This window comes from Oreochromis niloticus, linkage group LG9 (genome assembly GCF_001858045.2).
Source record: "Oreochromis niloticus isolate F11D_XX linkage group LG9, O_niloticus_UMD_NMBU, whole genome shotgun sequence".
Classification (NCBI taxonomy): Eukaryota; Metazoa; Chordata; class Actinopteri; order Cichliformes; family Cichlidae; genus Oreochromis; species Oreochromis niloticus.
In genome coordinates, this window is record NC_031974.2 from 12,469,655 (window position 1) to 12,496,163 (window position 26,509).

General features: G+C 39.4%; 1 protein-coding gene across 1 annotated transcript; it reads left to right on the plus strand.

The window, feature by feature from the left end:
* The first annotated feature begins 842 nt into the window (after positions 1-842).
* On the plus strand, positions 843-26,487 carry apbb1ip (amyloid beta (A4) precursor protein-binding, family B, member 1 interacting protein). The gene is made up of 14 exons (XM_005449053.4): positions 843-1,039; positions 7,555-7,614; positions 8,656-8,743; positions 10,501-10,790; positions 12,997-13,074; positions 14,702-14,861; positions 20,366-20,487; positions 21,473-21,547; positions 21,648-21,791; positions 22,255-22,365; positions 24,760-24,858; positions 24,952-25,072; positions 25,192-25,253; positions 25,486-26,487. The coding sequence occupies exons 2-14, from the start codon at positions 7,555-7,557 to the stop codon at positions 26,074-26,076; spliced, it is 2,001 nt and encodes a 666-aa protein (XP_005449110.1). The 5' UTR covers positions 843-1,039; the 3' UTR covers positions 26,077-26,487.
* Positions 26,488-26,509: the final 22 nt, after the last annotated feature.

A 26,509-nucleotide genomic window follows, 5' to 3' on the forward strand; every position in this document is an offset into this window, starting at 1 on the left:
AGTAAAAATGAAGATAATTTGTTCTGTTAGGCATAATTTTGTATTCATTTTTTTATATTGTATGTGAATTCCCTTTAAGGTGGAAAGAGGATAAAAAAAGAGATCAGAAATCTTGTTTTTGGCCTCCCAAGATGACTCAAGGAGAAATGCAAATAAATACAGCTATCTGTGTCTGCACGGTCAGATAACAGAGCCAGAGGCTATTCATAGTTTGACAGTTTAACTCTCTTTGGTTCCTCCTAAAGATAACTGAATTTGTTGCACCACACCATTACCCTAAGACAATTCTTCCTGATTTTAACTGTAGAAGCTAAGATTTCATGTAAATTAATGTATTCTAGTGTACTCTGCTTACATTTATGAGGTGTGTTAGAGGTTGTACAGCAAATAATGCGCTTCATTTAGGCGAGTGTATTTTCTCACAAGAATTTAGACAAGTAAAGCCCAGCTGAAGTGTCTTTCACCACTACAGCATGCCACTCCTGTCTACAGACTTGCTGTAAATCAGTTTCAGCGAGGTGAATTATTAACCAAGACCCGTCACATTCCTCCCGCTGATTCAGCCTTTCTCTCGATCCAACTGAAGCATTTCTTTTTTCTTTCAATAAAAAAAAACTTCCCAATCTGCTCGAGTGGCTGTCAGTCACCCTCGAAGTCTTGGTGAGAAGCCACAACACATTTATGATTTCTCCCTCTCTGCCCCCGTTGGCACAGTTACAGTACAGTGCAGATAAGGAGCACTGTTAAGGAGGGGATGGATCAACGCTGCCCAGACAAGAGTGTTGTGAAAGTGCTGAACTCTGTAGTAGGAATGCAATGACAGGTCTAGACCTGAACTTCCGCATTAAGCAGGAAGAAGCCAACAGTCAGACAAATGCAATCTTCAATCCACTCGCACGCCCAAAATCTGCCTGCATGTGATATTAATTTTTGGTGTCAAGCTTAATTAGAGACTAGTTTTTCGAAGTGGAACTGATGTCCATGAAGCTGTTATCTTGAAACTTAGTGGCGAAACAAAGGATTAACACATTTTAAAAAGGTGAGTTTCATCTCTGTTAACTTGGATGTTGTGTCTTTGGATATAACGGTAACAACCGAAGCTGCTTTCCTCTGAACGCAGAGCAAGAACATTGTTCATTGATGTTTGAGCACATTACAAGTGAGGATTGTGGTCGCTGTTGTGCTGAAAAACAAACAAAAAATAAATGAGAGATTTGTTTGTAATATATGTATATTCAGCTACAGCAGAATAATTTAGCTTGAGAACGCTATGTAGAGATATGTTGCAGATGATAATCTTAGACATCCTGTCAAAGTTTGTGAGTTACAGCGCGCTCTGATAAAAACTCTCAAAAGGTTTTAAATTTAATAGTACGAGAAATTAAAGAAAACTGTTATTAGAAGATTTTTTTTCCCCATGAAATAAATAAATAAATGTTTTAATTTGGTGAAAAGAATGTAAGTTCATATCTTTCCAACTGGGTGGACCCCGCTATCGTCTCATAGTGCTGTATGACTCAATAACCACATGAAACTAATAGGGCTGGCCTCTTATATTAAAGTTAATAGTGCTGTCAGTTTGTTGTTGATGACGGGAACATTTTGTATATTTGGCTTTTGGCATTTTTGACGTTAAATCATGTCACAAAAATATGAAGTGAATTTGTTATGAGTATAACTGAACGCGTTGCTTTCAGAGCGACGGATTAAAAGGCTTTTAGTCGAGGGGGTGTTTGCTGTTTCTTAGAGATGTTAAGCAAGACATTTTGTTAAGGGTACTGATTGTAGCAGGTTTGAGTCTGATTTGAAACCTGCTTCGGCAAACATTAGGGTTCTGATTATTCATTTTCATACTCTTCAGTGGTTTGTGCCTGCTACTCAACCTCTAATTTGCCTACTTTGCAAAAAGTCAAGTCAAGTCCTGTAAACACATCTGCTTAAGAGCCAAGCACGGAAATATGATCTGATCATAAGAGGGAGAGTTTCTGTATGTTATGGTAAACACTGGAGTTGATGTCTGCTTTTGATTTTCTACCCTGGAGCTACATATGTGTGGCATGTAAAAGGCTGAGACATATATTTGAGATTATTGGGGGAGGGAAGGGGGGAGGGGGGTGTTCTAGAGGAATGCAGAAGCTATAAGCTATAAGGTGCTTTTAGATTTGCTGTTTTTTATTATAAAAAGTACAACAGTACAGTTGCCACTTTTCACAATGCGCTCATTTGATGCCCAACAATAACATTTAAGGACGCCGATTGGTCACAAATGCCCCTTGTCTGACAATAGAATAGTGAAAAGTGTGAAGAGACAGTGACACAGTTTTGTGAATCGAAAGTGTGAAAATGTGACTAGAAGTTCACAAACATGAACTCTGTTGCGGTAAATTGATATATTGAAAGGCACATAAAGCTACAGAGCTTGCAGAGGAAAAATTCCTGGTGTTATTAGTTTGGTTTCTTTGTAGAGCTATTACTCATTCATGAACAGGACACTGGGGTGACTTTGAATAGTTTAGTTGTTCTGGTCTTCAGCTGTCGAGTTTCCAGTTTTTTCCGGTTACTGATGATAAAATCTTTGGCCAGATTTCTTTAAAAATCCTTTAAAAGTCTGATTTTAAACGGTGCTTTAATCATGGCCGTTTCCTTGTGAGGTATTATTGAGTATTTGGTCAAATGTAGGATTTTTTGTGTTTTCTGAGAATAGTCGATTGATACTCCACAGACTGTACAAATAATCAGATCTAAAACGTATTTGTTCTCGTAGCCACCAGGGGGCGACTCCTCTGGTTGCAAAATGTTACGCTTTAAAGCCTCATTTAATATAATACAACACTGACTTTATTCATTATGTTTCCATTTATAGTAAAGTAGATGCTAAAGTTGGGTATATTTCACAACGTGTCAACATTGTGTTTGACAAATTGCTTGTTTTACAATTCACAAACAGCTACTGTAGCTAGGTAAGCTCTGCCAAAGTACACCAAACTCATCCCCTAAAGCTTGAAAATATAAAGTCATGAGTACATTATATTCATTAGTTTCTCTTAAAAAAAAGTTAAATTTCAAAGGTGGATTTGGTCACCTTTGAACAAAGCTAGGAAACCTTCAAGCTTCAGAATCCCCCGTCCTTAAGGTCACATTTGAGTAAACCTAATTAGTCCACCCATAATCATACTAGTGGCGTTGCAATGACTCTGAGGTTAACACCTTTATCTGTATATCAGGTGCAGGATCACACCTACAAATAGCACAGAAGAAGTCCATTTCTCACGTTGTGTCTGAGATATCACTCCACTAATGCACATGTCTAAGGCACTGAGGGAGTGTCTTAAAATTGGGTCAATTTGTTTTCACCAGCGGAAGCCGTCTTGTTTTCACGGTCTGTTCCTGCCGCTTCTCACTTCTCCTTGCTAATCTGGGAGCGGTTCATTTCATGCATTTGGTGTCAAAACACAGCCTCCCAGCAAAATCTGATCGACTGACTAAACTTCTCTTTCAGTGACTTTAAAACTACTGACAAAAGGTAGCACCAGACGTTCAGAGATGGTGCGTTCTTTTACTCGAAACGTCTTATGCCGACCACGTATAGGTGAAAAAAAGTGACATAATGAGAACTGAGGAAACAGTACCATGAAATTTGCAGGCAGCTGCTTGTGTCACCATTTCCGATACCATTTCAACATTGCAAGTTCCAGGAAGTTTACCAGTTACCACTTCCTCCTGGGGGTAAACCGTTTGTGTAAAAGGTGGAGGATTGCGCTCACGTGCTATAGCAGTGAGCCCCACATATGTACGTCACGTGGAAATTATGGTGCGCAAACAAATTCTATCAGTGCGCAGAGGCGTTTCAGTTTATGAGCCGTGCGATTTGATATATGACACCAGAAGATTAACAGTTTCTCGTGAGCTTCCAACACGCAGCATCTGTTAGATGTTTGAAACAGTATTGATCCTGTATAAACTCTTTCCTGGAACACAATCAGTCACTCTTGTCTCCTACACAGTGTCAATGAGAGATGTACTCCTGTGTCTTTTAATTAAATTCCAGCAATTTATTTTTTTCGTGTTGGATCTAAATGTCATTAAACACATTCCAGACACTGTGACGAGTGAAAGCAGGGAGTTAAACTCTGCAGAATCGCCCAATATTTTCCTCTCTAATGGACGCTACCACAGCAGCAGAGAAAACATAAAGACTAGAGGATGGCAATGCAAACATCTGTGCAGAGAATCTCATTGCATGAGTTAAACAAATTAGATCAGGGGTGGTTTAACAAAAGAGATTGCAGCCACCCCCAGCCTTCCTCTTGCATGCCCCGTGAAACGCTTTTAATTAGTGCTTAATTTACAAAACCAGTCAGAAATAAGAAGAAAATGCATTACATAACAGACTCATACACGTTGTCATGCTTAGTCACCCTCTAAAGACTCATACAGAGGCTGAAAAAACACCATAATAGGGTAGTGTGATGCTAAGCATTCTTGCAATATGAGATCTGGCTGAGACACAAAACAAGTACAGCTCATCGGTTTCTTAATCAGTTTAACCACACCAAACTTGAGACTAACCCCAGCAATTTATAACTGACCTGAGGTGAACCGAAGCTTATATTTATGCAGGTTAATCACAGTCTGTCAGAATAAGTAAAACCAGCAACACCTGGGTTAGCTGGTAAGATGTCTTGATTAAAAAGCGTTTAAAGAAAAAAAGCTCACACTTGTTTTATTGCTTTGACCATGAACATATTAAGAGTGAATCAGGTGTTAGTCAGTAACTGCGCTGCACCATGCTGACATCGTTGTGACGTCAGATTACAATATTGAGTAACCTTTATAAAACATTATGCAAAGTGGTGCTGTTTTTTTCACATTGACTCACATTGAGATGTTTAGATGAGCTGGGTGTGTTTGTTATCATCACTCTATCTCAGAATGTTAGAAGGATAAGATCTGTCTGAAAGCATTAATTGAACATATTCTTCTTTTATATTGTTTCACAAATGTACAAGTTCTGACCAGTGAGATCTTTTGACCTGATGATGGTGCTAAATGTACTAAAGATTCAGACTCATTCTAATTAATTAATAACTGCATAGTCTGCATGTCAAACAAGAATAGTTATATCTTTCCCTTCAATCTCTTCAGTAGATACTTAATAGATAAGTAGTAAAAGTCATGGAAATCTGTGATTAATCCTCTGGGGATCATGACTAATATATATTTTATTGCAATCTTTCTGGTAATACAATCAGGCACAAGCAAATGTTTTCTTGTTATTTTGTAGCATTCAGGTCAGTAGAACGTGAGAAGGTGGAACCAGTGAGTCCGGATGGTTTACTGGTCACGAAACTCCTCTAATCAATTAATTTAGTAGTGACAGCTTCAGCAGTTACCCAGTCATACCTTATGTTAACAAGCCTTGAGTAAAAATATATTTGCAGTCATGTGAAAAGTAGGCCACTGCCGCTATCTTAATAAGTAGCAGCCAGGTGCTGCTAACCAAATGCATTTGATTAACTGATCATGAGCAAGTGTGAGCACGTCTATAAAAGCAGATCTGGACTATTCAGGTTTGTGTTAATGCAATGCCAATGGAAAAAAGACATCAACGGTCATCTTAAAGAAGCAGTTGTTTAATTGTCCTGTGAAAGGTTACAAGACCATATCCACACACTCTGAAGTCCAGCAATCTACAGTGAGAAAGATTATTCACAAGGGGATCTTTTAAATAATCTTCCCAGCAAACCATCACCCTGATGTCAGATCATGCAATACTCAGACAAACTCCAAAAATAGCTACACCTCAGACTCTACCACAGTTAGCATGTCAGTTAGCATAAGTTAGCAAAAGACTTGTTTGCAGGGGTTTCCAGGAGAAAGCCTGTTCTATCTAAAAACAGCATGGCAGCACTGTTTAGTTTAGAAAATTTGCATCTGAACAAACCACTCTGTATACAGAAGTATGATCGAGTGTGTGAGGCCATCTGTCCGACACATGACGCTTGGCTCGAATCCGGTCATGAAATAGGACAAAGATCCAGAGCACAGCATCAAATCTACAACAGAATGGCTGAAAAAGAAAAGAATCAAGGTGTTGCAAAGGCCCAGTCAAAGTCCAGACCTCAACCCGATGGAAATGCTGCGGTGAGACGAGCTGTGCATAAATGAGTGTCCTCAGACTCAAAGAACTGAAGCAATGATGTAAAGAAGAGTGGGCCAAAGTTGCATCTTTATCAATGAGAGACTGATAAAGTCATGCAGAAAATAATGTTATATTATTGCTGCTAATAACGTAAAGTTATTAGATTATAGAAAAGGTGGTTCTATAATTCACTGACTTATGGGGTGCACTTAATTTGTGGTACAGCTGTTGTTATCAGAAACATGCTATACTGGGAGCAGAAGAGTTAGGAGAGTCCACATGTAACCAGTATAAAGTAAGCTACCATTAGCACCACTTTAACTGGATGAACTCCCATTGACACCTTCAGTGTTTCTGTGGTACCACTCATGTACCAGCATAAGAAAACAGGGACTGTTTTGACTGCACATTCCAGACCATCATAACATTTGCTTTGAGAAAAGAGGCTTCAAATAATACGTGCAGGGGAGACGGCCTACTGTGCATAATTACGAATGTAAATCTCAAGCGAGGCCTTCGGAGTAGTTTTCAAAAAGGCACAGTGACCACGGTGGCTCCTCGGGCTATTACTCTGCTTAAAATGAAAAACATAACCTTCATTATGCTGACAATTCGCTTCATGCATCCACATCGGGGATGTATATAAATCTGTACCAGCCTGATGTATGAGTCCATTTTGAAACTTGATCAGCAGTTTAGAGCAATTTCGAGCTAAGCACATTATGGAAGCTTGCATACTTTATGCTCTTCCACTTTCCTTAGGCATCGGTATGTTGCAGGCAGTTTTTCTTCTTCTTCGTATAACGATTCAAACAAACACTCATCATACAACACGAAGCATGATTTCAGTACACGAGACCGACTGCTTCCCTTAAAAAAAGCTGGGACTGGTTTAATTTGGCATCTGTGTAGCAATCTAAAGCAAAACAGCTGGAAGATGGCATTTAAAAGAAGTTAAAATCATCATATTGGTGGTTTTAAAATCCAGATTACTAAAGAACACAGCTGACAGCTTAAAAAAGTCAACTCTGAATATGACAGAAAAGGCAACATAATATTTACTCACTGCTTCACTGACTTGCTCCAACAAGAGACAACAAGTTCTGGCAAATAATGACTGCCTGCAGTTATGCATACACACTTTGTTCCTTCAAGTCTGGGTTGGACATGTTTCGCAATATATCATAACCTGGGGAAACATATTACATCTGCAAATACTTCACAGTAAAGTAGTAGCACTGTATCAGCACTCACTGCCTGCACTTGCTTTTACCCATGCAAATGGACATACCGTCTCTTTCATCTTCATTAATCAGTGCAGCCCATTAATACATATTATAAAGATTATATTTTGTCACATTGGAAATAATGATAATTTCTATATCTGATTCTACTGTTGATTCTTTCACCAGATGGACGACATTGACGCCATGTTCAGCGCCATGCTGGGGGAGATGGACCTCCTCACCCAGGTGACTTACCAGCCATTGTTTGCTTATATATTTTTATATATACTTATTCTATTCTTGTTGCTTTATAGCACAAAATACCCTTAGAGCCATCTTTTCAAAAAACAAACACTGAATATGTAGTTAATTTTCGGTTGGGTGAATAATGTGATTGCTCCTGTCTGTTCTGGTGTGTACAGCACTTTACAAAATCGACACGTTGTAGCTGTGACAACAAAATAAAACAAAGACAAAACCAAGAACTGAAAGAGGAAAGAAGGAGTGGATGACGCGTATCCAGGCACACCCTGAAGATACATTTTTCTGCTTCTTTTATCCTCCAGTTTCCAATATCTGAAATAAGCGGGTGTCATTTTTTCATCTCTTTTTCTCTATTTAAATTTAAATATATTTAAATTATATTGTATAGAATGTATTAAACATGACAGGATTTAATATAATACCAATATAAAGTAGCAGAGGAGCTTGTGCCACTACCGCATTTTCTGTTAATGAAAGGCATAAATCTCAATGTTCATGCAGCAAATAGACAAAAATACATTTTTTTGTTCAAGCTGCCCGTGATCAATTATCTCGCCTAAGACTTAGAGATACTTTTCTTTTTCAGAGAAGATGACAAAGTAACAAAAACCCACCATCCTTAACTGAGACGCTCATGACTGGGACGAAACACACTTTGTGGTCATCTAAGAACCATAAATACCACCCTTTTCTGGAAGGGTGGGTTAAATGGCAAAACCCAACCGAGTAAAGATTACGCCTTTTTTTTCCCTCTTAGTAAAAAACCCCGCCGATCACTTTAATGTTTTCCATCTCAGTTCTTCCAAGATGGGGTGTCATATTGTTCATACAGTGGGTACACTCTCACTTTTAGCCCCCAAAAGAAAAAAAATACAACTCTGTCCTCTGTCATAATGTTGGTATCAGAGCGCTCAAACACAAAAGTGTGCTCCTCTGTGGTGGGGGGTGGGGAAGTATTTTGGCTGTGCAGAAATTGTGTTTGCGTTCTTACAACCACACTGCTTTCTTCATTCTTTGTCTCAGAGTCTTGGAGAGGAAACGGTGCCCCCTGAAGCTCTATCCAGCACAAAGAAGGAAGTCAACTACTCCATCGGCTTCACTGACCTGAATGGTGACTTCACATTTTGACATTATGTGTGGAAACACTACAAAGAGCTGGGCGTTGAGCTTTTGTGCAGTGTCAACACCCGAGTTGTGCAAGGGTGGGATGTATCGTGTGCTTGCTCAAATTAACAAGAACTAACATGGAAATACACAAAATAAAAAATAAAAAATGTGCACTTCCTGACAACTGGAGGCACAGATTAAAGTCTAATTACTCACTGTTTGCCTCTGGCTTTAATAAGCTAAAAAATAAGCTGCAATAATGTTAGAACAAGGTCAAAATATCGCCTGGTATTAGCATTTAACTTTCCCTTTTTCTCCATTCATTGTAAATGCCATTAAATCTTGTCAGATTGGGTTGATAGGCTGTGCAGCACTTTATAACAAATGCCTGCCTTGAAGGACTTTGCAAATGGAAAATGTCCTTGATATAAATAAACTATCAATCACAACAAATGGCTATGTTTTATAAAAGACTATAATCTACATGCGCTCTTGCAGCTCAGTAAGGCTGTGCCCAAATGCACGAGTGCAAACTGTTAATGCCATCCACTTTAAACTTAGCGAATGTATTACTAGGGACCAGAATATGTGCAACACAGAGTGAGAGGTAGATTTAATAAGTTGCTTTCACATTTGGGCTAAAGGGTTGCTAAAAGTTACCTGCTCCACTCCATGTGTAGGGTTGGATCTCACCATCAACACACATATGTATTTGGCTACAAATGTAACCATCAAAACAATGTGCAAAATCTTTAATCTAACCTTGATCTATTTCTATATCGGGGCCTCCTGAACCAAGGTTTAATGCTTAACCAGAGGCGTGAAAAGTGGTTGGAAAAAAGGGGGGCTGGTCAAAGAAATTGTGAGATGTTATCAGTTTGATCCTCACATGATCCCACAAAGATAGTTAGATAAGTACATGCTATTATTTTTCAAAAAATATTCTTCAAATTCTTTCTATGTATCTGTATTTAGCGGTGAGTCGAACAAAATTCTGTCTCGAATGCAAACTTTAGCGACCGTTAATGCAATTGTAATTGGAAACGTAGCATCACACGCGCAACTAGATGCTATAAGTGCTCTGTGTGGGACGATGTTCATGCAGACCGGCCTAGTTATTAGGGGGAGATACATAAATAATAAAGGGTCATACAGAGCTCAACACTTTACTATTATTATAGTAAGATTTATTTATTGTCTTTGGTTTCCTGTGATGAGCAGTTCACAGGAACCCTTACCTTGAAGAGCCACAGTCACACACATTAGCTCAGTGAGAATGGTCTCATAGCTGGACGCTTTCATAGCAGTAAGTTTAAGACAAAACAAAGTAATCCAGTTTGCAGTCGCTCCAAATCAGCAAATACAAATTATTTTGACTGGTCTGTAACATACAGTTACTTTTCTTAATAAATGTATTGACTTAATAATGCTTTGATGAATCTAAATACAGGACAGCCTAGAAAAAGCAAAACTAAAATTTGCATGCAGACAAAACTGTTTCTTCCTGTTTCCTCCTAAATTCTGAAACTTAATTACTCAGTGAAGCAATATTGGGAACGTGAATGAGGAATAAAATGAAAGAACTGCTTTCACTGACTTTGTTTAATAAAACACAACCGAAAGGGGAACTTGTCCAAAAAAGGAAAGTTCTTCATAATTAGGTAAAAAGGCAAATTACTTTGAAAAAGGACCAAAAGAAAATTCTATCCAACAATGTTCTCTATTGAGTTATTTCCTGACAAAATGTTTCTGCTTCACCAGAGTCCCTTCATGAACTGGAGGGCAATGACTTGGACGCGCTCATGGCCGATTTGATGGCCGACCTCAATGCAACGGAAGAGAAATTGGCAACGGAGATAGAAGGCTTGAAGGCACCGTCAGCCTCTCAACCAGACTTCCCACCACCGCCCAAGGGCCTGAGCACTGAACCTGCCCCATCGCACATTTCACCATCATCTGCAGGAAGCGGCAGCAGCAATGTTAGCACTCCTGTCCCTTCCGCTGCCTCCTCTTTAGCACCTCCACCTCCTCCTGGTGCAAAGCCCACAGTGGTGAGTCAGCCCACATGCAGCAATTCTGCAAGTGCAGTTTCAACCCTTGACTACATGAAATTTAAGAAGTGAGAGCATTAATCAAGGCTCGAGAGAGCTAGCTTCAAAGGCAGTGCCACAGTTCAGAAGGAAAGACCGTTTGTTGAGCTCCTGGTAGAACAAATCAACAACGTCACAATCTTTCTTTTATTCGCCGCATGTCTTGGTTTACCATGAGTAAATGCTTTATAAGCCATGCATGACAGGACAGTTTTACAACAAAAACATCACCAGTTCCCAGCACATAAATTTAAGATGAGTTTTGTATGTTTTTGTGAAACCTGGAAGAGTGGTATTGCTCTTAACGGTGAGATCATAGCAAAGTCGTTCCTGGATGGAGGCATCTGTTACAGTTACAGAGACGTGTGAGGCGAAACAGCCGAGGGTCTGTCTGGAACAGATCAAACACATACGGCAATGAGAAAAGTGTAACAGGATCGATAGCAAAGGTTGGGCTTGGAGTAAGGGAGGTAAGATGTGACAGTTTTGGAGGTGGGGTGGGGGGGTAGACGGGAGCTTATTGCTTTAGCAGAAGTTGTTACCTCATCTGTCTGAGGTAAAAACACCAGCTGTGCTGAGGCAGCGAGTGCGTCACTGTAAGGTAGACGTGGACGAGTTCATTAAAGTTGCAGTCAGGATTTTCACGGGTGATTGCATCTGGAGAAAACAGTAACCCAAGTTAATTGAGATCTAGCAGGTAGGATTTAATGTCTGAGATGGAAGTCTTGCATGGAGATTTCAACACCCACACAGGAGGGGATGAAGTGAAAACAAGACATTACACGTCTTGAAAAATGTTGAAGTGCTACAACACAGAGATAGACTTGCTAGAGTTTGATCTTCTGACTCGCCCTTGGGACCCTTTCTGCAAACTAGAAGTACGTGTCATTACTTTCTTGGAGAGTTTAATGACAACGATACGACTGTCTTTGCACAGTAAAATATGAAGCTACAAACAGCAGCCAGAAAAAGTTAACCATAATCATTGGATCTGTATACAGCTTTATGCAGCATAAACCTTCTAAATGATGTATAATGATGAGAGCTATAGAGCTGACTGGAACTGGTTCTATGGAAAAAGACATTGAGTCTGTCACTAATGAGTCACAAAGATCTCTAACCAAACAATCACATCGTGTATTGTTTCTAAGGCCTGAAACTGAAACTACACATGTAAGCACACCTGAGGCTACACATAGGAGTGGTTCCACTTGAAAGTAGGACCTAGGTGGGATGATAGGCTCAGCCCCCAAACACTTGACTAGTGTTTGGAAGAGATTGTGGTTTTGTTAACGTAAACAGTTTTACAGCAGTAGATAATAATAGAAAGCTCAATTTTCTGAGCTTCCAGTGTTGGTATTGGTGTACTAGTGCTGAGCTATGCTTCATTAAAAGGTGAAGATATACTTTACATGCATTTATTAGCACAGATGTTACATTCTGCCTTACACTGAAATGAGCTATAAGTCATTACAGTATTCATAAATGATCTAGTGGGTCATTTTCACATTGAATCACACCTTGAGAGTGCGTCACTGAGGTTGCTCCTAGTTCAAGTGAACTGCAGTAATCTCATTAACCTACACATGTTGTTAACCTCAGAACACCCCATAGAGTGTCATTATATGGAGCAATACTACATAATGCAATTAAGTCAGAGTTGTCAGCCAGGAGATGTCTGCTGGGAACTTTGTGTTGTACACTTTTGATGTACAATATCCCCCTCCTCGTCATTAGCCCCGTTAAAAATGACTCACAGATATGTCTCACTAATGTCACAAGTGGTTTTGTCATGACCCAAACTTTTTTACATGCTTTCTTTCTTCTTCTTTTTTTTTTTACAAAACTGCAAGATGTTTTTTGTTGTGACTCATGACTTTATATGATAACAAAGGAATTTTTGGCAACCTTTATTTTAAATTAAAAACAGTTTTCCTTGAAAGATAATAATTGTGATATTGTCAAACAAATACTAGATTATAGCAGGGTACACCCTAAAAAGGTCGTCAGTCTGTTAAAAAGTGAATTAACACATTTTCTTTATGATTGTGAAGTTTGTTAATTGATTCTCTTTCCTTTTTGGTGCTTACATTGTACTTTTCTTTAAAAAAAAAATGGTGATGTTGGTGAGCATGTACCATCTCATCCCTGTGCACACCTTATTCAGGAGGAGATCGAGGCGCAGATGAAGGCAGACAAAATCAAACTCGCTCTTGAGAAGCTAAAGGAAGCTAAAGTTAAAAAGGTAAGACAAGCAAACACCGACTTCTTGTTTTGCCCTCTGAGCTGACATCCACTGGCAAGAGTAGAGACGTATAGAATTACAGCTACCTGAACATTACTGTAAAAGACTTAATGGTCAAACATAGCCTGGGTTTCCTTTCCTTTTTTCTCTTTTGGAAGAGCCATCAATCACAGTAATGGATGGTTACTTTCATCCAGCCAACATCCCGCAGGACAGCGTGGTTTCCTGTTTGGGGGTGATATGTGGACACTTTCTCATCTTCAAAGCAGCATTCAAAAGCTCAGACATGTGTTCTTGCATGCAAAGCTACACTTCCAGAGCAGCAATTTTTACACAAAACCAAACTAGTTTCACGCAGATGGCATGCCATTCTTTTATCATAGATGACTGTGACTGATACCACTGCCAAGTTTTACTCTTTTACTCGTGATTTGGCTCTTCACAGTGACCTAGTTCCCTGTTAAGATGGTAGTTAAAAATTCTTAGAAGTGAAAACTAAAAAGGAAGTTTTTCCAAAAAGCCATGTGTGCGTGTGGAAGCTGAGGAATCACAGGCCACTTTCATATGGATGTGTGTCTCTGGGTTCATAGAAGAGATACAGAAGTGCCAGGTGCACTTCCAGAAATTTCAGTATAAAGTGGTCAGAGCACCACAAGTTTCAGATAGGCCCACTGGTTTCTGAGCATGTTTGGGGATATTTTTTATAAGATAGCATCTTGGGGAGAGGAAGTGCTAGGAGGAAAATTAAATTTCCAGCGATAGTTCATTCAACCACATGTCAAAACCCGACTGTTTTTCAAGGAAGGGTGAAACTGAGTGACTTGTGACCTGAAGCTCTAAATCCTCTTGTGATAACATCTCTGAAACCCCCATTTTTATGACAAAAAGCAAGCAACTGGCTGACCTTAGTGCTGTGAAACTCCTCAGCTTTTCCAAAGCAGAATTTCTTACCAAATGAGAGGAACTGTGAAACCATATGAGCCTGCAGGGGAAAAAATGCTTTGCTCTGGGGCAAAATTAATCTCATCCAACACTCTGAGTGAGGTGCTAAGAGTGCAAAAAGACAAGAAGAAGAAATTACAGCAAAGCTCGAATCAGAAGACAGAAGTGCTGATGCTCGAACTTCCAGAACTTCCAACTTCTTCCAGTAAAGCTAACGTTAGGAGACAGAAACATCCATTTACTGTGCATATCCTGTATTAAACTGGCAAACAAACAAGCTGTATGTGCATAAAGGCTGGATTTAATGTCTTACACCTGCTGCTGTCTAACATGTTGAAAACCTTAAACCTTTTGCTCTGTTTCTTGCTGGGAGTTAGATTAAAAGATGCAGGCTAAATCTTTTTAATGCTAATCTGTACTGTAAATGGCTTTCTATGAAGTCTGTGAATGCAGTTCTGTATACAAGACGAAGAATGTGCTTGTTTGTTCAAAGATTACAAGAAGTATACAGTAAAAATAAGCTTTTACTCTTTTGCTTTGGTAAGCTAAGGTAAGCTAAGTCAGTTTGGCATAAAAATTGAATTTTTCAAATCACTAGAACACTAGAAAACATCACTTTGATATTTTTTGTGCTTGTGAGGTAAAAAAAACAATTTTTAAAAAGCTGTGTTTTTGTGTTTGACAGTTGGTGGTGAAGGTACTAATGAATGATGGCAGCTCCAAGACGCTGATGGTCGATGAGCGACAGAATGTCAGGGAAGTTCTGGACAACATGTTTGAGAAGTCTCACTGTGACTGCAATGTGAACTGGAGCATATGTGAGACCAACCCAGAACTGCAGCTTGGTGAGTTACCACAATATAGCATGTAAGCTACCATGGAGTAGATGCTATACAGTGCTATGTTGATGGTGTTAACTTCCTTTAGGGTCAAATGACTTCGTCTGATGACCGGTTTGAAATTATCTGACAACCATCGGTTGCTAGAAAAAGATACATATTCCCTTACCGTTTGACAAAAAATGCTTGTGACTGGTTTGGTCAGTAACAAATTGCTGTGGTTGCATCAAGACACCATCTTGTCTGGAAACACTTGCTAAGTAACAACTGAGCATTAGTGACACTAGGTGCAGCACAAACCAGAAACAGAAACCGTTGTGCAATTTGAAATGTGTTGACAGTATGGCTAAGAAACAGCTTTTATCTTGAAGGTGATTCTCCGTTTCTGGTTTCTGTTACACTTTTTTTTTTTTTTACTACTGCAAGTCGATGTCTTACATGCAAACTATGGACAGCCATGGCAACTACAGCAATCATGAGGAGGTTTTTAGTGACCAATTTTATCAGCCAGCAACCTCCAACAGCCACTTGCTAACTGGTCAGGGGTAACAGACTGGTGGTTGTATCACGGTCAATATTTGAGCATAATGTCACACCAAAAAACTCTATAGATGACCCTTTGCCTTGACCTTTTAAAATGTTCTCTGAATGAGTTAATGGGCCAAGTCACTGATTTTGATTCATAATGACTGAAAAGTTATGTCAGTTTTGTAAATTTTGGTCATTACAAGAGTCAGAAAGGAAGGAACCCTGTAAGGAGTCTGAAGTTCAAATCTCAGTCACTGTTAGTTAATGGTAAGTCTAGTCAATTAGACTTTGTGGGGAATTTCCCCCACTGAGTCTTAGATACTATGACTGATATCAGCGTTTACTAAGTTTAACTGAGCAAAAGTTACAGGCACTATATGCAGAATAGCTCGGTCACATATTTCTAGGAGACGGTACTGTATAAAGCTGTGTGTCATCAGCATAGCTGTGGTAAGTGACACAGTGTCTGTTAGTAGAAATATATAGTATATGTACCTTTAAAAATGCTGCAGTGAGTCTGATGGGAAATGCAGCCGCAGTGTTGATGGAACCTTTATGGCCAATGATTTTAAGGCACCATTACACCATGATTCAATATGTAGTTATTTCATAAGATATTTGCCGTTTTAAAAACCCGCAGACAGGTTAAGTATTTTCAGGGGAAAATAAGAAATCTTTCAGTGCAAAGAAAAAGACGTTTGCGATTCGAGGAGCAGTTTGGAATAAATCAAAGAACTCGATCGCACGAATGAGTAACTACCTAAATAACATTGGCAGAAAATACAGAGAAAGATGTCAAAGTTGTGCTGACACCGCTTCACCGACAAGTGACATCTGGGTAATTTAGTGCAGAAACACCGCGGCAATAAGCACTAGCTGAGCAGCAAATATATCAACAAAACCAGAAAAACACAGTGGTGGTATATTACTGTGTTAACAACACCAGACTTCAGTGTGTTTTCATATGAACTGTCAAACTGTCTCAAACACACTCACACACAAAAATATACACTCACTGTACAAGGTGGGATATTTCATCCTGGTCGAGATGATGGACTGTGTTTTTATTGGCACGGTGGCAGCCAAACTGCACCGAGCTCACAATGAAACACTGATCTTACTCCCATCCATCTTTTTCTTGCCCTCCTCCTCTCCTTTATATTTATATTCTCTGTCGCTCTCTTGCTTACACTCACACGAGGAGTGTAGACAGGTGGGTTTAATTTGCTGTATCGGACACTGTCAGTCATCCTCCCTGTCATGCGGAAATAGAAGCCTTATGATCTCAATCCTCCGTCTGAGCTGTCTGTGCTATATTTACGTCGGCTGCACCTCCATCGGCGGTACCATCTGCTTTTTGTGTTTTCTTACAACTTTATCAGATTTTAACAGAGATAATTGGTGTTTTTAAGTAGCCATTTTTCTATATCATGCACAGAGATTTGTTTTACTTCATCCTGTAGCAGTTTTAATCAAATACTGGTAGTAAAACCATTAACTTTTGTGAGCAATAAAATCCTTCAAGAAATTTTATATGCTGCTGTGATGCACAAAATTAATGGCTAAGCTTGGAATCATTCCATTTCTTATTTTAAATTTGAAGATGAAGAATAAGAACGTGTTAATCGACTGCAGTTTACATCTTTAGACATTCATCACAATTATATAACTTTAATAATATCTTATTTTGCTGGGGACTGCAGTGTGTAGAAAATATTACTCAGAAACAAGAAAATGATAAATTTATTAATGACTGCTTTCAACAGAGAATAAATACACGTTTCTGACAACATGAGAGGACAGTGGCACAGAATAATAGGCTGTATCAGATTTGGAGATATCATCATTATAGTTTTTTTTCACAACACTTGTTTCCTTTCAAAAAAATATGTTTATTAAAGGGTATAATACATGTAAACTAAACATAAATTTTTGAACTAAGACTTTATTCTGAGTAAGGATGGAATAAATCACTGAAGGACTCTCGTGTATATCATGCTGAAGGTATCAGCTAAAGCTAACTAGCTTGACTGAACCTGCAATTTAGTTATAAGTGGCATACAAAGAAAGTAATAAAGTACTAAAATATCACTTTTAACAACTCTGGAAAACAATTCTTGAATGAAGGAAATTAAATTCACAACAAGCCATTTCTCAAATAATTATACACAAATGCTCTTAAAGTGACAAATGAAACGACACTTAGCATGTAGATAGCAGCTATGCTAATGTTATCACCAACCTGTTATTTGAAGCAAACAGTGCAAATTTCAAGCCTTTGTACAGTTAATACAGTACAATACAGAGTTTTGTTGTTGTTGTTGTTGTTTGTTTGATTTTTATACAAGGCATGCATTTCTACTGCAAATTTGGGCATGTTACATCAGCCACTGGATTTAGCCTCTCTATTCTGAAGCTTCAGCATTAGCTTTGTGGCTGTCACCACATTACATCATGATAATGACAGAGACATGGCTTCGGAAAGATGTTCCAGACACCTTGAATCAACTAGAAAGTTTTTCATGTGTGCGGGGGAGGGGGATTTATGTGTGTCTTCTTCTTCTTTTAAAGCAAGCCTCAAGTGGCCATTAGAGGAACTGCAGGGTTTAGTAATGTTTTTAATCTCAATTCTAAGTTAAATTTCTCTTCCTTCATTTTGATTTATATTCCCACTTCTTTTTGCACCTCATGGTAAAGATGACATATCTGTGCTGCTGGTGCAAAAAATAAAAGCAGACGTGCGTATTTCCCTTTGGTCAGCACTAACCAAATCATAGTTCTCGGCTTAAATTAGTCATCTGACACACAGACTGCGATCTATAGAGTGCCAGCCATGCAAGAATTCCTCTGTGTGGGCCATTTGACTCACAGGCACAAGAGTGTTTGGGATTTTGGCTAACTCCACAGCCAAACAGCTCCAAAATGGAAACAGTTAATTCATTTTTAAACCCTTGAACATTACTAACACTTTAGCTGACCTTTAATCTTCTTCAGCAAAAAGCCAAGGCAAATCATGCCCAATAAACACCCACAGAGCTCAACGAGCAACACCAGCTCTCCAGAAAATCTCCGCTGTTATACATTCACCCATGTGCTCGCCATGCACACTACTGAAAAACACCATGTGGTTAATGCAGTTCAAAGGGATTTTTACTCCTAATAACTTACTCCAGCAAGCAAAGTCACACCATCCATTTAATGATTGTAATAGTCAAACTAGTCTGGAACCCTGGCAGCAATTTATTTAATGCCTACCTCTGCCTCAGCTGGTAACCCATAATTTGAGACCAGGGCTAAACATTCAAAGGGCCAGTATATGATGGAGATCTAGAGCACCAGGCATGTGGGTGGGCGAAGGAGGAAAAAGGAGGAGAAGGAGGAGGAGAAGGAAAAAGCTCTTAATGTGTTTTGGAGGTTTAGTACCATTTAAAGTCCTGCCAGCAAATGCTGAAGGTTGGATTTTATTGGGTCCTCCCTTAATTCAGCTCATTTGAAATAGACAATTGTACAGCTGTGCGACTGACTTTGAAGCAAGTGCAGCTGATTTAAAGATTTCGCGATGGAGTGATCTACTGCAGCGAAGCATTTGTTTTGACTTGCTTCATGGCACAAAGATAAAGACTGGCGTGTGTTCTGGTTTGAACAATAGTGCACAGCAGAGACAGTGTGAGAAAGTAAACTGGAGACAGTTTAATCTTCCAAAGCGGCTGAGCCAAACTATATTTCATGGTTGATTGAAGAGAGATCAGCTGGATTTACTGCAGAGAGAAAAAAAAAAATAGTGCTTTACTTAAATGTGCTAATAATATATGACATTCAGAACCACTGCATGTTGCACGAAAGGACCAGCATCTGAGAACAAGGGAACAAAAAATAAATTCCTTCAGCGTGCTTTTGACCTCCGGCTCTGAAGATTTGGACTGCTTTCTGTCATTTCAGTTTTAAATTGCAAAAGTGGGAGGTTACTCTACAGTTCCTAAAAGCATGGGGAAGACCGAGGAGGAACTCGCAGAGGCTGCTATGCATGTATAGCTAAATATATTAGCAAAAAATAAAATACAGAAGCTGTGATACATGCAAGGAATTATTTTATTTTCAGCCCCGGACACCGTTATGTTATTTGTACCTGTGTAGTTATTTCCTGTGATATTATAATTTTAAAAAGTGTAACATCATCATTTAAATGTTTTTTTAATATCCACCACTGGTTATTTTTTCAGAGCAGGAAAAGAAACGTATTGCTCTTTGAACCTCAGGCTGCTTTGGCTTTGCAAATGATGACTGTGTTAGAAACAAAAACAGAACTACTTGTTTACTTCTGTTGAATTTAAAACTGACCCCGATGAAGGTTCAAAGCCAAAAAATGCTCATCTCACAATACAATTTTTTATATTTTTAAAAAATGCTGGACTTTTGTCCTCATCAGTCACCTAATCACATCCTTTTACATGTGAGACTTTCTTGACATTTCACAGGGAAATAATACTCTTTATTTCCACTGTTGTCCAGTAACAGCAGCTATAAATTTTTGTGATATATTAAATAAAGCTAAAATTAAGTAAGATAAAGCACCACATGGATAAGCTCCAGCACTTTTCAAGCATTTTAAACACTTAATTAGAGGGTTTCTTTTTCTTTACTTTAGCTTGATACTTGATACTGTGGACATATGTGTAACAAGATATTGAACGACAGTTTTTTAGGAAGTAGATAAACAACATATCAGAATAGAGACTATAAATAGCAATATGTGTGTCATACGCTTGAAAGACTCACTCAGGTCTGACTTAAAGCCGCTCTGGCCTTTTGGTACCTTAATATTCAAGCCTCTTCATTCATCTGTTGTGACTTTGCATGGTGGAATTTCAAAAGCTAAATTATGCAAAGAATTTGTCATCTCATTTAAAAAAAAGTACATCAAAATGTCACTGCCAGACTAATCTGAAAGCAAAGGTTATACATCTATTCTTTTCTTTTGGCAGAACGGGCATTTGAAGACCACGAGAACCTTGTGGAGCCACTCTCAGCTTGGACAAGGGACAGCGAGAACAAAGTACTCTTCCAAGAGAGACCAGAGAAATATGAGGTTTTCAAAAACCCACAGGTTGGTCTACTTCAATAGTTTCTCTTTTATAAAACTATATGAACCTCTATAAATGAATACTGATAATAAGCAGCGTTCGTGTGGGATCTCACACATCCATTGGGTGACATGTGGTGTGGCTCCTTATTCTTGGACTGAGTTTGTGCAAATCTATCTGCACGTTGTTTCAGCTCTGCGCTGTCTGGTTGTTTTCACCTTCTCAATTATGCAATGTCTTTTCGTCCAAGCGGCACGACCTCTTACGTTTATGTCCACACTGCAGTATATCAAGCGAAACAGCTTCAGGCAAAAGAAAAGGAGATCTTGGCATGTTTGTGATACAATGGGACCCTTTAATATCTTACAGTATTTAATGGATTCGGTCTGTTGGCAGAGGCAAACAGCTGGGTTGGAAAACCAGCGAGGATTTTCTCGTTTTTAAAGTACTCCATCATGTCTTCCATGTCCTCCAACAAAAGACAGATCTCTTTCATACAGTATGTCCTTATTCATTTACTATTCGAGGTTTTGACAAGAACTACCAAATAGATTTTCCCTCTGGGCTTTTCCTCACAATGAAAACATACTGGCTCAGACTATGATATGACGCCAAAGTATTTCACTCATACGGAAACAAAAGGGTTTGAGACCCGGATGTTTTTTGTTTTTTAAAGGTTATATGACTTCTTCTGCTCTTTTAGAGAATGATATCCTTTAGTTTAATTCCTTAACCCTTAAAATCTTGAAGGTAGAGGAGCTAAAACTGCTCGTTTCAGACAGAGGATGAACCGACAAGCTGCATCAAGGCCCAGTGAGATAAAAAAGCATTTTTCCGAATCTTTATTCATGCAAACCTTCTTCATATGATTCCAAGAAGAAAAGAACTGAGCTGTAAATAAGTCTAATAGGTCCACTTTAAGTTGTTTTACAAAGAGGTGGCCTAACCAATAAACCAACATGCCCGCCCCTAAAGCAATAATTCAAGCATTTTGTTTTGTTCCTGCAGAACTTTTATCTGTGGAAGAAGGATAAGAAAACTCTCAGAGATATGAAAGATAAGGACAAAGAGTTATTAATACAGGTAAAACACACTCACATGCAACCTATAGGTGTAACATCATCCATAAGGTGACTTTTTCCTATTAGTAACTTACCCGTTCATCCCCTCCTCATCTCTGCAGGAGAACTTCTGCGGGACTTCCATCATCGTGCCTGATCTCGAGGGAGTGCTGCATCTTAAAGAAGACGGAAAGAAGTCCTGGAAGCAGCGTCTCTTCCAGCTGAGGGCCTCGGGAATTTATTATGTGCCCAAAGGGAAGACCAAGGTCAGGAGTCAAAAGGAGAACGCAAGAGAGAAAACACACGCCCAACTGCTAATGCTCTGATTCAGCCGGCCTCAGACGTGCTGAACAGGAGTGGTGAAAGATGAAAACCCCACAGATACAGAGATATTTTTGCTATGTCAACTGAAACCCTAATGAAGTGTAATATCAAGTTTTTTCATCTTTCCAAGGGACTGCTAAGAGTCTTTCAGCTTTATTAACCCCACTTTTGTGTTATGCACCACTGAATATAACTGGGACTATTACTCCCCCCGATACCTACAGTGTACTTGCCATATATCTCAGATCTTTTGGCAGCTCCTGCTCCCAAATAACCATTTATGCAGCACATTATACCCTGCTACTGCATCTGTAGGGTAGATATTGAATTTAGTTGGCACAGAAACAGGTAAATGGCAAAAAAGAAAAAACCCAAACCGAACAATCGTCTTTTGTTCCCTTTCAGTCGTCCCGTGACCTCGTCTGCTTCGTCCAGTTCGACAACGTAAACGTCTACTACGGCAAAGACTTTAGAACCAAATACAAAGCTCCAACTGACTTCTGCTTTGTGCTGAAGGTAAGGCTGCATATCGATTCAGCTCGCTTCAAAGCCACACGCCACACGCCCTTTCATTGTGGACCAGATAAACGCAGAAGCTGCAACTTCCTTCACACTGTGTGCTACACTGAGTGCTGCACTATTTAAAAGATGCTAACCAAAGTGGTGAGCGTGGCAAGCCCTGCAGCTGCCTGCGTGGCTGGAAATTTTCAAAAGCAATTAATACTTCGATTTAAAGAAGTGAAACGACACCGTTTTGTCCGATTTAGTCTCAAAAGTGGCAAGAATTTTAAGAAACTTCCTACTTCTTGTAATCATTTACACAAAAGTACTTTTTGTCTATTTAAGAGTGATTTTAAAGTGTAATAGTGGCGGTAGATTGAGGTACTTACAGTAATCATTTAAGGGTAAAAAATGCTGAGGGACGCAAAAGCAAGAATTAGATGGTTTGCTGGTCAGTGTTAAAGGGATGTGAAAGTCTGCTTTTTTCTTTTCCCCTATCTTGTCTGGGAAACACTAGAATCAGCAGATCCCATTAGACTAGATGTTGAGGAGCAGAGCAAAAAGAGCTTAGAGAAGCAAAGAAACTGAATTAGCTTCAAGTGAAAGACAAAATACTCGAGGCTTGGGTTGAAGGGAATAAGGCGCTGCTGCAAGGGCAAATAGAAAATTACCTTTCAGAAGGCCAGCCAGGTTTCAACCAGCCTCCTGTCCTTAAAGTTAAACTTACAAAGTAAATACAGTAATAGCTGAAGCTGTTCTTAGCTGCCAGAATGTTAAATTAGTGTTTTGACAGATTGATGAGGTGGCGTTTATGAGCCGACAAAAAACTGCTGCAATTCAAGGACGACAACAGAACAATTTAGCCTCATCAATTTGCTGTTAAATATTCAGAGGAGCAGCCGGAGGTGATCTCTAATACCACCCCCATTATGAATAACCAAGCTTCTATAACTCATATTGTGTCATTACAAGGTAATTTAACTTCGGCTTCAGGGAGGGAAACAATAGACGGGGGGAATTAATGTTACAGTAAGTGTTTATGGTCAGAAAGTTGGCATATGTGGATATCTTCTTACATGGAAGCAACAACAAAAGCAAAACGAACATCAGCCTTCTCACTAGTCGAATTAATATTGAATTACATGATCCATCTGAGGACTGGTTTCTGTTCACAGCTGCAAACAGAAATATCCCACAAAACAGGAAGTGAATATACATATTTATTATTTATTTGACTTGCACCAAGCTGCTTCTAGACCCACGCTGCCCCCTTATGGCTCTTTGTAATATCGAGGAGAAGGTAAACAATGGCAACAAGTAGGTCACAATGTAGCAGGTTTAGCCTGTTGTTGCCTCAAAACCAGCTTAGTGTGCATTTAATATAAGTGACCGTTAATATATTTAATTAAGATAGGGTTCCTGTAATGAAGCAGTTTTGTGCAGTTGGGTTTTTAAAATGTATTATCATGGACATAAATTATCATGGAAACTTAAAGCAAATTTCTTGAACTCTTTAAAATCTGTACATCTGAGCATGAAAACAGTCATGAGGACTCATAAATTATTAATGCTTTTATGAGAAGATGAGACCCTGCTTGTGCATAAAACTGTTCAGGGTTTCAACTTAGAATAACTTTAAATCCTGATCAATCTGCCAGAATGGACACAGTCTGGAGCTCTGCAGTTACTGAGTCACCAGAACCTTGCCACTTGGCAACTATGTGCCTCAGCACTCAGTGAACTTTATGCGGTTTGACACTTTGTGGCTGAACTGCTGATATTCCTTGTTTGCAGTTTGCAATAATCCCATTTACAGCCAATGGTGGAATATATAGGAGAGAAGAAATTTAATGAATGACATGAAAGACCTTATATTCAATGCTAAAATAAGTCCTAATTGGCTATGGGTTGTTAATTTCAGTTGTTAAAAAACATTTCTTTGGACATCACGAGTTTAATTTAGAAGGTGGGATTGATGCAATCTGGCTGATCACTTGCCACATATACATTACATCTACAGGAGTCATGAAAGCCTCTGGTCCACAGTTTTTGTGCTAATGCTAAAGGAGCTCTGTAATATTATATGGTCTTGCTACAGTTTCTAAACACTATAGTTTGCAATAACATAACTTACAGCTGATCGTGTAATATTCAAAATGGAAGATATTTCAGAAACGAACTTGTTGCAATGGTGGCATCCTGTTGGAACATCCAAAGTCAGCACTTAAATTCAGTGAGCTCTTTAGTAGAGAAAAAACATCCTTCACAAATGTTTGTAAAGCACATTGCATGGTTAGGTGCTTGATTTTATACACCTGTGGAAGATTAAAAGGTGTGGCCCATTGTCCATGTGGTGTTTTTGATTGACTGATCAAAAACTTATAAACTTATGTGGCTTTGCCTCTGCAGCATCCTCAGATCCAGAAAGAGTCTCAGTACATAAAGTACCTCTGCTGTGATGATGCTTGGAGCATGAACCTTTGGGTGACCGGAATACGGATTGCAAAGGTAAATATGAAAAACTTATGCTTTTAATAGCAAAATACAGTTTTTCCTTAAGCAAAGATACAAAATTGGGTTGTCTTTTTCTTTTGCTTCCAGTACGGGGCATCGCTGCATGAAAACTTTAAAACAGCAGAGATAAAGGCTTCTAACTCTGTGTGGACGAACCGCAGCACTCCATCAAGCTCCAATCAATCAACGCCCTCACCCACAGTCAAAGGTAGCATGACGTGCAATTTCTCCTTCACTGATTGTTTCATTGATCTGATGCAGTGATATTAGCACAAACTTTTTCACTTGTACTGAAAGTTCACTCGAGTGTTTCTCTTCCTCTTCCAGCTAAATCACCAAACCAGGCCAACGGTCATGCTACCAAGCCACAGCCAGGACCTAATTCTCAGGTAAATAGCACTTCATCAGAAGGGAAGCACTGGTTAGCCATTATTCTGACTGTTTTTATAGTTTAGTCTATAAAAACAAACCATGCGTAGGACAAACTGAAGCTAGCTCCTACATTTCCCATAATGCCATCAACACCATTTATCTAGTACAAGCCCTCTCCTCTTCTTTTGTTTAAGAATCTTTTCCCTTCCTGTCAATCTTATATCTTTAAATTTTATTCTAACTTATCAGAATCCAGCTCCACCACCACCATTAGCCGAGGTCCTCCCTCCACCACCTCCAGACCCAGTTCTCCCTCCTCCTCCTCCTCCCTTGGCTGCCAAGACTGCCTCAAAACCCACCCCTCCAAAGCGGAATCAACCAAACAACTTCCCTCTACCTCCACCTGACATGGACAATCTCCCTCCTCCACCACCACCTCCACCCACTGACGACCACTTAGAGGCTCCGCCAGACTTTCTTCCACCACCTCCTCCAGCTACTGGCTTTAGTTCACTGCCACCACCACCTCCTAGTTTTGGTGGCGTGGACCACTCTCTGCCCCCGCCACCACCAGATCCAGTGTCTTTGCCACCACCTCCACCTGACCCAGTGTTTGTAGCTTCTGGGGCTCCACCACCACCACCACCACCTCCTCCACCACCTCCTGCTGCTCCTGTTGCCACCCTAAGACCAGCTGTGAGGACCTCTGGGTCATTGAAGAAGGTTCCTCCGGCTCCACCAAAGAGGACTGCACCAACGCAAGGAGGCGGAGGAGGAGGAGGTGGAGACTTCATGTCAGAACTGATGCTAGCCATGCAGAAGAAGCGTGCAGACCAGTAGCCTGAACAGAGAACTTGTGGAGTATAAATACAAAATGAACTATGCCTCCACAGCCAACAACTTAATCAGCCTTTTCTCAAAGATGAAGCTAGTGGAGTTCTCTGTAGATTTCTCCTTTTAGGCATTCATCCTTTTTCTGAACAGCTTCCAAGACTCAAAAGAGTTAACCTTTGAAAAAAAGTTCAGTTTTGAAAAGCATTTGAAAACGTTGGGCTCAAAAAGACTATTACAGTTTGCTTTGTCATGCTGTTATCGTACTTCCATATTGTATATATATATTTGCATACATAGCTGTAAATACTGTAAAAACACAGTCATTGTGTTACCAGTAAATATACAAGTTAGTTTGTTTTCATTTGACTCTTCAACCCACCTAAATAAACCCTTGAATCTCCTGGCTGTGCTGCACCATCAAGATCTGTATTATTAAAAT

Excerpts from the sequence above, each read along its gene's own strand:
- apbb1ip (XM_005449053.4), top strand. The coding sequence starts at position 7,555 with ATGGACGACATTGACGCCATGTTCAGCGCCATGCTGGGGGAGATGGAC. Across the intron at positions 14,862-20,365 it reads CAACCCAGAACTGCAGCTTG|AACGGGCATTTGAAGACCAC; the intron begins GTGAGTTACCAC and ends TTCTTTTGGCAG. Across the intron at positions 20,488-21,472 it reads AGGTTTTCAAAAACCCACAG|AACTTTTATCTGTGGAAGAA; the intron begins GTTGGTCTACTT and ends TTGTTCCTGCAG.